At 51.5% G+C, this 13,746-nt stretch overlaps 1 protein-coding gene across 2 annotated transcripts in view; it reads left to right on the top strand.

Moving 5' to 3' along the window:
- Positions 1–13,746, top strand: part of LOC147105870 (uncharacterized) — a 129,407-nt gene that overhangs the window by 28,481 nt on the left and 87,180 nt on the right. For both annotated transcript variants that reach the window (XM_086010693.1, XM_086010692.1), the window contains exon 3: positions 11,567–11,662. In XM_086010693.1, coding sequence (XP_085866819.1) covers positions 11,567–11,662 — 96 coding nt within the window. The remainder of the gene's footprint in view (positions 1–11,566; positions 11,663–13,746) is intronic.

Below are 13,746 nucleotides of genomic sequence, written 5' to 3'. Positions count from 1 at the left end.
CTTCCAGTTTTCATCCCCTGCACAAAGGTCTCGAGCGCTGCGTCCGAGACCCTGGGTGCCCTTTCCCTGGCCTGTTTTTGGTTTGTGATGAAGCAGCTTTAAAATTTTTGATAACCAGAAGGCAGATCACTTTTAAGAGGCGCACACTGCCTTTAAGAGGTGCAGGCTTGCTTTTAAATAAATAAAGCTAGCCTCGCACGACTGTCATAAACTTCAGCCCCCTGCTGACCGCACAGCCAGCCAGTAGCACGCTCAGTGTCGGGCTGTGTGCTGCTATCGTGCAAATTAGCAGGTAGCACGAATTTTGCGTGCTGCCTACACTCCTTTCAACGGGCGCGGGTCCATCGGCGATCCCCGCACCTGTTTTCGGACCTAATCCAATTTCACCCCTAAATGTTTCATTTTAAATAAATTTAGGCTAGCCCCGGTTTCAATAGATGAATGCCTATCCTTTTTACCATTTGAAGGCAGTGTTCGAGGTTAGCTTAACACTATTGCAGGTTGGCACTGGAAGCATTTCGAGCATTAACCTGTTGTTGTGTCCTTGGAATTAAGTGCCCAGATTTTGTGGTTTAAAAACAACGGTGAGGCTCTCAGCGCTCACTGTTATTAAAGAGTAAATCGGACAGCAACCGTATATGCGCAGTTAAATGCGGAAATCAGGAAGTTGCTGTCCGAGTTGCCCAGCTCCTCCAGAAGCTTCACTGTATCGGTACCTCGCCGAGAGAATCGGCATCGGAACAGCGTCGAATTTGCTGTGCTTGTGTGATGGTGAAGGGATAATTACTAGTCCTAGCCCTTTTCGGGCTACCCCAGATCAGGCGTATTCCCCAGACGTTCACCTTCAACTAAAGTTAAAGATAGCCAAATTATATAAGACGCTTAATTGGGTCTAAAGGTTCAGACTATCTCTCCCTAAAGGAAAGAAACGACGTGAAGATGTTACCGTCTTCCGGATAGCACTTTTAATAAGTTTAACTAAACTGTAACCTTCCGGATATTATGAGGGTCCGGAAACCCCCCCCCCAGAATTCTGTAAGTCCTTACAAAACAGTGTACAGAAATTGAGTTCGCGAGTTTGATACAGAAATACTACTTGAGAGAATTCTAAAAATATATAGATTTATTTAAGAGCCGACATACAGTTAACAGCTTGTGAGTCAATCGCAACTTTAACAGTTCAAAAACAAATAGCTTACATTTCTTATCCTCAGAGATTCTTATTCTCAAATCTTAACTTCGTACATTTTTACATTTCTTATTCTTAATTCTAATCCAGAATATCCACCAAAATCAAATTAAAAGTACCTTGATCCCTGAGACTCAGAGTTAAAAACTTAGAGCGTGCCTCTGAAGTTGAGAGTATCGCTTTGCCCCTTTCCAGCTGTGGTAAACCACTGTTATACCTGCCTGTGTGGGTGTTTGTATTCCACTGTGTACATGTCTGTACATGCCTCGGCTGACTCCTCCCACGAGTCCAGGTATAAAGGTGACTGCTCCACAGTCCCTCTGTATTCTGGACTGATCGACCACTCGAGGCACACCTTCATTCTCTTGTTAATAAAAGCCTGTTAGTTACTCGCTTAACCTCAGTCTTTTGAGTAATTAATAGCGCATCAATTTTATTAACAAGATTTTTTTATAATGGAGAAGATCCTCACACCAGCATGCCTGGACTTAGACCATCGGGAGGCGGACGCATCCACCAAGTTTGCTCACTGGCTTAGGTGCTTTGAAAGATTCCTGATTGCCTCCGCTGCAACGGTCAAATCGGATGAGGACAAACTGGATGTCCTGACCTCCAAAGTGAACCACCGAGCGTACTCAGTCATCCAGGACGCGACCTCGTACACGGCTGCTCTCAAGCTCCTCAAGGACCAGTACACGCGCCCAGTGAACGAGGTGTACGCCAGGCACCTCCTGGGGAGTCGTAAACAACAACCTGGGGAATCGACCGAGGAATACCTTCAGGCACTGTCTGTGCTTGGCCGGGCCTGTGGTTGTAAGGATGTAAAGGCCGCCGTGTACACAGAGGAACTTATCCGGGACGCTTTTGTAGCGGGCCACAGGTCCAATTACACCCGCCAGCAACTGTTGGAGCAGAGTGACCTCGACCTCAACAAGGCCTCTGAACTCGCACTATCATTGGACGCAGCCTACCGGGGCATGGACGCCGCGGGGAACGACAGCCTGGGACACGGTAGGACCGTCTCATAGCGCCGTGCCACCCCAGCCACATCCCAGCAACGGCCCAACTACCGCAGCAGTGTCCCAAGGCCAGAAATGCTACTTCTGTGGCCAGGCCAAACACCCCAGAGCGCGCTGCCCGGCGAAAAATGCGATCTGCTCAGGCTGAGGGAAGAAGGGACACTACGCCAGCGTCTGCAGGGCCAAAGCCACCCCGAACCCCAGCAGTGCCGCGTGTGGGCCATGCGGGCCGCCATCTTGGGCCTCCCCAGCCATGTGCGAACCACCGGAACAGCAGCCATTTTGGACACCTCCAGCCACATGGGGATCATGGACGCCGCCATCTTGGACGCCAGCCGGGACGCAGCAGGCCCCCAACACCGCCTCATCTGATACCCGCAGCGACACACCGACCCCTACGCTGGCCTCCGTTACGCTGGACCAAGCGAGACTGCACCAACTGGCCCGGTCCACAATGGACATTAAGGTAAATGGTCACGAAACAACCTGCCTTTTTGACTCTGGGAGCACGGAGAGCTTCATCCACCCCGACACGGTGCGGCGTTGCTCTCTCCCAGTCCTGCCTGCGCACCAGCGGATTTCTATGGCCTCCGAGTCCCAGTCGGCGGACATTGGCGGCTACTGCGTGGTGACACTCTTAGTAGACGGGACTGTGTACGATAATTTTAAACTTCTGGTCCTGCCCCACCTCTGCGCTGCCGTTCTACTGGGGTTAGATTTTCAGTGCCACCTTAAAAGTGTTACGATGGCGTACGGTGGACCCCTCCCCCCACTCACAGTCCGCAGCCAGCAGCTTCCAAACTGCCCGCCGCGCACCAGGTGCAACCTCTCCACACTCAGAGTCACCCCCCCCCCCCCCCCCACTGTTTGCTAACCTCACCCCCGACTGTAAGCCCATCGCCACAAAGAGCAGGCGATACAGTGCCGGGGACAGGGTTTTCATTAAAACCGAAGTGGAGCGGCTCCTGAAGGAGGGGATTATTGAGGGCAGCACCAGCCCCTGGCGAGCCCAGGTTGTGGTCGTTAAGACCGGCGAGAAGCAGCACCTGGTCATCGACTACAGCCAGACAATAAATCGCTACACCCTGCTGGACGCTTACCCACTCCCCCGCATAGCTGATATGGTCAACCAGATCGCGCAGTACCGCGTCTTCTCGACCATTGACCTGAAATCAGCGTACCACCAGCTGCCTATCCGCCCTGAGGACCGCCAGTATACTGCCTTTGAGGCAAACGGCCGCCTCTATCACTTCCTTAGGGTTCCCTTTGGCGTCACCAACGGGGTCTCCGTCTTCCAAAGGGAGATGGACCGGATGGTCGATCAAAATGCGTTGCAGGCCACTTTCCCATATCTGGACAATGTGACCATCTGCGGCCATGACTTGCAGGACCATGACGCAAACCTCGAAAAATTCCTCTGCACCGCCCAACTCCTGAACCTGACGTATAACAAGGAGAAGTGCATATTCCGCACAACCCGCCTCGCCATCCTTGGCTGTGTTGTGGAACACGGAGTCATCGGTCCCGACCCCGACCGGATGCGTCCCCTTATGGAACTCCCACTGCCTCAAGGCCCTGAAGAGGTGCCTAGGGTTTTTCTCCTATTACGCCCAGTGGGTCCCCTACTATGCGGACAAGGCCCGTCCGCTGATCAAGTCCACCTCTTTTCCCTTGACGGCAGAGGCCCACTTAGCCTTCCACCGTATCAAGGAAGACATTGCCAAAGCCACCATGCACGCAGTGGACAAATCCATCCCCTTCCAGGTGGAAAGCGACGCGTCCGACTTTGCCCTGGCCGCTACCCTTAATCAGGCGGGGAGACCCGTAGCCTTCTTTTCACGAACCCTCCAAGGCCCGGAGACCAGACACTCCGCTGTTGAGAAGGAGGCTGTGGTAAACCACTGTCATACCTGTCTGTGTCTGTATGTGTATTCCACTAGGTACAGGTCTGGACATGCCTCGGCTGACTCCTCCCACTATTCCAGGTATATAAGTGACTACCTCCCAGTCCCTTAGTATTCTGGACGGGTCGACCACTCGAGACAAGACCTTCATTCTTTAGTTAATAAAAGCCTGATTGTTACTCGCTCAACTTCAGTCTTTTGAGTAATTGATGGCGCATCAATTTTATTAACTAAATTTTTTATAATGGAGAAGATCCTCACACCAGCATGCCTGGACCTGGACAGTCGGGAAGCGGACGCTTCCACCAAGTTTGCTCACTGGCTCACGTGCTTCGAGACATTCCTGACTGCCTCCACTGCGGTCGAAACGGATGCGGACAAACTGTCTGTCCTGATCTCCAAGGTGAACCACCGAGTGTACTCAGTCATCCGGGACGCGACCTCGTACACAGCCGCCCTCCAGCTCCTCAAGACCCAGTACACGCGCCCTGTGAACGAAGTATACGCTAGGCACCTTCTGGGGAGTCGCAAGCAACAACCTGGGGAATCGACTGAGGAATACCTCCAAGCACTGTCCGTGCTTGGCCGGGCCTGTGGGTGTAAGGCGGTAACGCCCACTAAGTACACGGAGGAACTGATCCGGGATGCCTTCGTAGCGGGCCACAGGTCCAACTACACCCGACAGCGACTGCTGGAGCAGAGTGACCTCACCCTCGACAAAGCCTCCGACATCGCACTAACGCTGGACGCAGCCTTCCGGGGCATGGATGCCTACTCCTCTGCACCGTGGACGCCGCGGGGAACGACAACCTGGGACATGGTAGGACAGCCCCATAGCACCGTGCCACCCCAGCCACAGCCCAACAACGGCCCAACTACCGCAGCAGTGTCCCAAAGCCAGACAGCAGTATCCCAAGGCCAGAAATGCTACTTCTGTGGCCAGGCCAAACACCCCAGAGCGCGCTGCCCGGCGAAGAATGCAACCTGCTCGGGCTGCGGGAAAAAGGGACACTACGCCAGCGTCTGCAAGGCCAAAGCCACCCTGAACGCCAGCAGCGCCGCGTGTGGGCTGTGCGAGCCGCCATCTTGGGCCTCCCCAGCCATGTGCGAACCACCGCAGCAGCAGCCATCTTGGACGACTCCAGCCACATGGGAATCATGGGCGCCGCCATCTTGGACACCAGCCGGGACGCAGCAGACCGCCAACCCCCCCCCATCTGATACTCGCAGCGACACACCGACCCCTACGCTGGCCTCTGTGACGCTAGACCAAACGAGACCGCACCAGCTAGCTCGGTCCAAAATGGACGTTAAGGTAAACGGCCATGCAATAAACTGCCTTTTTGACTCCGGGAGCACAGAGAGCTTCATCCACCCCGACACGGTGCGGCGTTGCTCTCTCCCAGTCCTGCCTGCGCACCAGCGGATTTCTATGGCCTCCGAGTCCCAGTCAGCGGACATTGGCGGCTACTGTGTGGTGACACTAGTAGTAGACGGGACTGTGTTCAATAATTTTAAACTCCTGGTCCTGCCCGACCTCTGCGCTGCCGTTCTACTGGGGTTGGATTTCCAGTGCCACCTCAAAAGCGTTACGATGGCGTACGGTGGCCCCCTCCCCCCACTCACAGTCCGCAGCCAGCAGCCTCCAAATTGCCCGCCGCGCACTAGATGCAACCTCTCCACACTCAGAGTCCCACCCCCCCCACTGTTTGCTAACCTCACCCCCGACTGTAAGCCCATCGCCACAAAGAGCAGGCGATACAGTGCCGGGGACAGGGTTTTCATCAAAACCGAAGTGGAACGGCTCCTGAAGGAGGGGATTATTGAGGGCAGCTCCAGCCCCTGGCGAGCCCAGGTTGTGGTCGTTAAGACCGGCGAGAAACAACGCCTGGTCATCGACTACAGCCAAACAATAAACCGCTACACCCTGCTGGACGCCTACCCACTCCCCCGCATAGCTGACATGGTCAACCAGATCGCGCAGTACCGCGTCTTTTCGACCATTGACCTGAAATCAGCGTACCACCAGCTCCCCATCAGCCCTGAAGACCGCCAGTATACTGCTTTTGAGGCAAACGGCCGCCTCTATCACTTCCTTAGGGTTCCCTTCGGCGTTACCAACGGGGTCTCCGTCTTCCAAAGGGAGATGGACCGGATGGTCGATCAAAACGAGCTGCAGGCCACTTTCCCTTACCTAGATAATGTGACCATCTGCGGCCATGACTTGCAGGACCATGACGCAAACCTCGAGAAATTCCTCCGCACCGCCCAACTCCTGAACCTGACATATAACAAGGAGAAGTGCATATTCCGCACAGACCGCCTCGCCATCCTTGGCTGTGTTGTAGAACACGGGGTCATCGGTCCCGACCCGGACCGGATGCGTCCCCTTATGGAACTCCCACTGCCCCACTGCCTAAAAGCTCTGAAGAGGTGCCTAGGGTTTTTTTCCTACTACGCTCAGTGGGTCCCCTACTATGCAGACAAAGCCCGTCCGCTGATCAAGTCCACCTCTTTTCCCGTGACGGCAGAGGCCCGCTTAGCCTTCCACCGTATCAAGGAAGACATTGCCAAAGCCACCATGCACGCAGTGGACGAATCCATCCCCTTCCAGGTGGAAAGCGATGCGTCCGACTTCGCTCTGGCCGCCACCCTTAATCAGGCGGGGAGACCTGTGGCATTCTTCTCACGAACCCTCCAGGGCCCGGAGACCAGACACTCCGCGGTCGAGAAGGAGGCCCAGGCTATCGTGGAGGCTGTGCGTCATTGGAGGCACTACCTGGCCGGAAAACGATTTACCCTGCTCACTGACCAGCGTTCAGTTGCTTTTATGTTCAACAACAAGCAGAGGGGCAAAATCAAAAATGACAAGATCTTGAGGTGGAGAATCGAACTTTCCACCTACAATTACGAGATCTTGTACCGGCCTGGGAAGCTCAATGAACCCCCAGATGCCCTATCGCGTGGCACCTGCGCCAGCGCGCAGATCGATAGGCTGAGGGCCCTCCACAATGACCTCTGCCACCCGGGGGTCACCAGGTTCTTCCACTTCATCAAGGCCCGCAACCTGCCTTACTCCATTGAGGAGGTCAGGACCATGACCAAGAACTGCCAAGTCTGCGCTGAGTGCAAACCGCACTTTTATAGACCAGACAGAGCCCACCTGATAAAAGCCACTCGCCCTTTCGAACGCCTGAGCGTCGATTTTAAAGGGCCTCTCCCCTCCTCCGACCGCAATGTGTACTTCCTCAACATCATTGACGAGTACTCCCGGTTCCCGTTCGCTATCCCCTGCCCGGACATGACCAGTGCCACGGTCATTAAATGTCTGAACAGCCTCTTCACCCTGTTCGGTTTCCCCAGCTATATCCATAGCGACCGGGGCTCATCGTTTATGAGCGACGAACTCCGCCAGTACCTGCTCGCTAGGGGTATAGCCACAAGCAGGACCACCAGTTACAACCCCCGGGGGAACGGACAGGTGGAAAGAGAGAATGCAACTGTTTGGAAGGCTGCCCTACTAGCCTTAAAGTCTAGGGGCCTTCCGACCTCCCGCTGGCAGGAGGTGCTCCCCGATGCGCTCCACTCGATTCGGTCACTTCTCTGCACTGCCACCAATGCCACCCCTCACGAGAAAATGTTTGTCTTCCCAAGGAAGTCCACATCGGGGACATCGTTACCGCCATGGCTGACGTCCCCAGGGCCGGTACTACTGAGAAGACACGTGAGGGCCAATAAAACGGACCCCCTGGTCGAGAGGGTCGACCTCCTCCACGCCAACCCCCAGTACGCTTACATTGCGTACCCGGACGGGCGGGAGGACACAGTCTCCATACGAGACCTCGCACCCTCGGGGACCGCTGTAACCCACTACCCATTACCACCCCCCCCCACGACCCGATATCCAACCCCAGCAGCCGGCTCGCCTTGGACCGTCACCCACGAGGACTACACTCCAGGGCCCCAGCCTACACGGGACGCGACGCCGGAAGCTCCACCACCCCTGCCGTCGCCACGTCGATCACAGCGGCAGACAAGACCTCCGGAGAGACTCCAATACACGAACTTTTAAATACACTTCACCCCGCCGGACTCATTTTTAAACAAGGGGTGAATGTGGTAAACCACTGTCATACCTGTCTGTGTCTGTATGTGTATTCCACTAGGTACAGGTCTGGACATGCCTCGGCTGACTCCTCCCACTATTCCAGGTATATAAGTGACTACCTCCCAGTCCCTTAGTATTCTGGACGGGTCGACCACTCGAGACAAGACCTTCATTCTTTAGTTAATAAAAGCCTGATTGTTACTCGCTCAACTTCAGTCCTTTGCATCAGAGGCCCAGGCTATTGTGGAGGCTGTGCGTCATTGGAGGCACTACCTGGCCGGAAAACGATTTACCCTGCTCACTGACCAGCGTTCAGTTGCTTTTATGTTTAACAACAAGCAGAGGGGCAAAATCAAAAACGACAAGATCTTGAGGTGGAGAATCGAACTTTCCACCTACAATTACGAGATCTTGTACCGGCCCGGGAAGCTCAATGAACCCCCGGATGCTCTATCGTGTGGCACCTGCGCCAGCGCGCAGATCGATAGACTGCGGGCCCTCCACAATGACCTCTGCCACCCGGGGGGTCACCAGGTTCTTCCACTTCATCAAGGCCCGCAACCTGCCTTACTCCATTGAGGAAGTCAGGACCATGACCAGGAACTGCCAAGTCTGCGCTGAGTGCAAACTGCACTTTTATAGACCAGACAGGGCTCACCTGATAAAAGCCACTCGCCCCTTCGAGTGCCTGAGCGTTGATTTTAAAGGGCCTCTCCCCTCCTCCGACCGCAATGTGTACTTCCTCAACATTATTGATGAGTACTCCCGTTTCCCGTTTGCCATCCCCTGCCCGGACATGACCAGTGCCACGGTCATTAAATGTCTGAACGACCTCTTCACCCTGTTCGGTTTCCCCAGCTATATCCATAGCGACCGGGGCTCATAGTTTATGAGCGACGAACTCCGCCAGTACCTGCCCGCTAGGGGTATTGCCACAAGCAGGACCACCAGTTACAACCCCCGGGGGAACGGACAGGTGGAAAGAGAGAATGCGACAGTTTGGAAGGCCGCCCTCCTAGCCTTAAAGTCTAGGGGCCTTCCGACTTCCCGCTGGCAGGATGTGCTCCCCGATGCGCTCCACTCTATTCGGTCACTGCTCTGCACTGCCACTAACGCCACTCCTCATGAGAAAATGTTTGTCTTCCCAAGGAAGTCCACATCGGGGACATCGCTACCGCCATGGCTGACGTCCCCAGGGCCGGTCCTACTGAGAAGACACGTGAGGACCCATAAAACGGACCCCCTGGTCGAGAGGATCGACCTCCTCCACGCCAACCCCCAGTATGCTTACATTGCGTACCCGGACGGGCGGGAGGACACAGTCTCCATACGAGACCTCGCACCCTCGGGGGGCCCCAGTAACCCACTACCACCCCCCCCCCCCCCCACAATCCAATATCCAACCCCAGCAGACGGCACGCCTGGGCCCCGCGACCCGCTCGACACCCACGAGGACTACACACCAGTGCCCCAGCCTACGCGGGACTCGACGCCGGAAGCTTCACTACCCCTGCCGTTGCCACGTCGATCACAGCGGCAGACAAGACCTCCAGAGAGACTCCAATACACAAACTTTTAATACACTTCACCCCGCCGGACTCATTTTTAAACAAGGGGTGAATGTGGTAAACCACTGTTATACCTGCCTGTGTGGGTGTTTGTATTCCACTGTGTACATGTCTGTACATGCCTCGGCTGACTCCTCCCACGAGTCCAGGTATAAAGGTGACTGCTCCACAGTCCCTCTGTATTCTGGACTGGTCGACCACTTGAGGCACACCTTCATTCTCTTGTTAATAAAAGCCTGTTAGTTACTCGCTTAACCTCAGTCTTTTGAGTAATTAATAGCGCATCACCAGCAACTTCTGTCTGTCTATCTGAAAAGCTCTATTTTTATACCTTTTTTTAGTGGTTTAGCCTTTGAAGTTTTCTGCTGATGTAACCTAATTATCTCTAGTCATCTTCCTGTTGACATTTCTTTATACTTACTGCCAATTCAACTGTTAGCTTGCAGACTTCTGTCTGTTGTTTAGGTGTTCCAAACTTATCATAAAATGGCTACAACTGATTTATTTCTTTGATGTCATTCTTATCGAAGGTCTTCCATTCAATTCTTAATATTGGCTTAACTGTTTGAAAGCAGACGTTGTGTCTACTAACTATTCCATTTTCAATACAAAAATCATGTGATTGCATGGTGTCATCTATTGAAGTCATATCATCAAAGTGTTCTTTTGGTATCATATTTACAACATGTAAATTAAAGACACTTCAACTAGGGTGTTTTCCTAGCCATCTTAGTTGGTTATATTATATTGTGTTTCCTGTTTCATTTGATACTTTTACAAAGGCACATGGTTTTTTAATATTCTGTTCGAAGTATAAGTTTTTAACACTTGGGTCATTCCATTGTGTTTCTCCCAAACTCCAGACCTTCTGGAAGCGCCAAACTATTATTTCAATAGGGCCATTGTTTTAGTATTTTAACCAATTCCCATTTCAAAAGCTTGTGTGTTAACACTTCATCTTATCTCAGAAGCCTGTATTGACACAGCCTGTGTCGCCGAGGCTTTCCAGACTTTTAAACCCAGTATGTCATGGTTTGATAATATCAGAAATCTGTTCATGGGATGGTGTATCTCTTGGAATATGGCTTTTTCCTTTACAGTAGATACCCTCTAAACATCCCAGAAAAAGTTGGGGCTTGTCCATTCCAAACTTAGTGAATTTTTTTTTTTTTTTTTTAAACAGTGTGATGAGCCTTAATTACTGCCAAACAACCTCTCTGGCCCTGAAAACTAACTTTTACAGGCGTGGAATCTCATTCCTTCAGATTTTAATTACTGTTGGAGATTTAAAACTTTTTTCTTGCTGTCTCTTTTATCTCTCTCGCTTAATCCCATCTTTCTTTCCCTCTCTTTATTTCACTTTCTGTACATGATTCGGCAATGAATGCACTATTCTAACTTACACTTCCTGGTTTAGACTCTGCGTGTCTCATGTAAGGATTCTTCAGTCTGATTAAGGCAACACACAGTTGCTTGCCCTGTTCACACAGGTCCCAGATCCCCTGTAGAGGGCACCGTGTTGTTTTGGATTTCTAATCCCCATACACCACCTGTGCAAAAGCCCATACAAAGTCTGTGCGCAAGTGGAGGTGTAATGAACAGTATAGCGCCGTTTGTTCGCCGCTGACCGCAAAATATGGGCCAAGATCTTGTATTAGCACGTGATTCTGCCTTCTGTTTCACAAGGCATATTTAATATTGGTTTAGTGTTTGTCAAATCCAAATTGTTTTTTTTTGTAATTTGGAGGAGATTGTAACATTTCATTTGTTAATTGCAGTACAATGCCTGCCGACTGGATATGGAGGAGAAAGGATATAATAAGGAGGAACTTGCTGAGTCCTTCGCTTTTTTACTGTTTGAAACGGAAGATCAGGTAAAAAAAAAAGAAAATCCTATATGGGGGGAAAATTAGAAATATTTTGAAGATTTATTGCACCACAGCAATGTGGTTGACTCTTAACTGCCCCCTGAAATGGCCTAGCAAGCCACCTTTGTTGTACACAACCACTACAAAAAACAATACAAAGAATAAAACTGGACCGACCACCCGGCATCGACCTCGGCACCAGCTTTAAACGTAAGAACATAAGAAATAGAAGCAGGAATAGGCCACGTGGCCCCTCGAGCCTGCTCTGCCTTTCAATAAGATCATGGCTGATGTTGGGCTCAAAGCCACTTCCCTGCCCGCTCCCTATCTTTCTATCTCCACCTTAAATGTATTTAATGACCCAGCCTCCACGGCTCTCTGGGGCAGAGAATGCCACAGATTTACGACCCTCTGAGAGAAGAAATTCCTCCTCATCTCAGTTCTAAAAGGGCAACCCTTTATTCTGAAACTATGCCCCAGAGTTCTAGATTTCTCCACGAGGGGAAACATCCTCTCTGCATCTACCTTGTCAAGCCCCCTCAGTATCTTTATATGTTTCAATAAGATCACCTCTCATTCTTCTAAATTCCAATGAGTATAGGCCCAACCTGTTGAACTTAACATAGAAACATAGAAGATAGGAGTAGGCCATTCGGCCCCTCGAGCCTGTTCCGCCATTTAATGAGATCATGGCTGATCATCCAAATTCAGTACCCTGTCCCTGCTTACTCCCCATATCCCTTGATCCCTTTAGCCTTAAGAAATATATCTAACTCCTTCTTGAATATATTTAATGAATTGGCCTCAACTGCCCTGTGTGGTAGAGAATTCCACAGGTTCACCACTCTCTGGGTGAAGAAATTCCTCCTCATCTCAGTCCTAAATGGCTTACCCCTTATCCTTAGACTGTGACCCCTGGTTCTGGACTCCCCCGCCATCGGGAACGTCCTTCCTGCATCTAGTCTGTCTAGTCCTGTTAGAATTTTATAAGTTTCAATGAGATCCCCCCTCATTTTTCTAAACTCTAGCGAATACAAGCCCAATCGACCCAATCTCTCTCTATACATCATTCCTGCCATCCCAGGTATCAGTCTGGTGAATCTTCGCTGCACTCCCTCCATGGCAAGAACATCATTCCTCAGATAAGGCGACCAAAACTGCACACAATACTCAAGGTATGGTCTCACCAAGGCCCTGTACAACTGCAGCAAGACATCCTTGCTCCTGTACTCTAATCCTCTTGCTATGAAGGCCAACATACCATTTGCCGCCTGCTGCACCTGTATGCTTACCTTCAGCGACTGGTGCACAAGGACACCCAGGTCTCGTTGCGCTTCCCCTTTTCCGAATCTATTGCCATTCAGATAATCTGCCTTCCTGTTTTTGCCGCCAAAGTGGATAACCTCACATTTATCCACATTATACTGCATCTGCCATGCATCTGCCCAATCACCCAACCTGTCCAAATCGTACTGGAGTTTCTCTGCATCCTCCTCACAGCACACACGCCCACCCAGCTTTGTGTTATCTGCAAACTTGGAGATATTACATCTAGTTCCCTCGTCTAGATCATTAATATATATGGTAAATAACAGGGGTCTTGGCACCGATCCCTGCGGTACCCCACTAGTCACTGCCTGCCACTTGGAAAAAGACCCATTTATTCCAACTCTTTGCTTTCTGTCTGCCAACCAGTTCTCTATCCAAGTCAGTACCTTACCCCCAATCCCATGTGCTTTAACTTTGCACGCTAATCTCTTATGCGGGACCTTATCGAAAGCCTTTTGAAAGTCCAAATAACCACATCTACTGGCTCTCCCTTATCTATTCTACCAGTTACATCCTCAAAAAATTCCAGTAGATTAGTCAAGCATGATTTACCTTTTGTAAATCCATGTTGACTTTGTCCGATCCTGTCGCTGTTTTCCAAGTGCTCTGCTATTACATCTTTTATAATGGACTCTAGCATTTTCCCCACTACCGATGTCAGGCTTACCGGTCTATAATTCCCTGTTTTCTCTCTACCACCTTTTTTAAATAGTGGGGTTACATTAGCTACCCTCCAATCCATGGGAACTGTTCCAGAGTCT

The sequence above is a fragment of the Somniosus microcephalus genome, chromosome 17 (genome assembly GCF_052327205.1).
Source record: "Somniosus microcephalus isolate GS21.2 chromosome 17, FLI_Smic_1.0, whole genome shotgun sequence".
Taxonomy (NCBI): domain Eukaryota; kingdom Metazoa; phylum Chordata; class Chondrichthyes; order Squaliformes; family Somniosidae; genus Somniosus; species Somniosus microcephalus.
The sequence above is the reverse complement of the archived record's forward strand: the minus strand, read 5'-3'. Positions and strand labels throughout refer to the sequence as shown.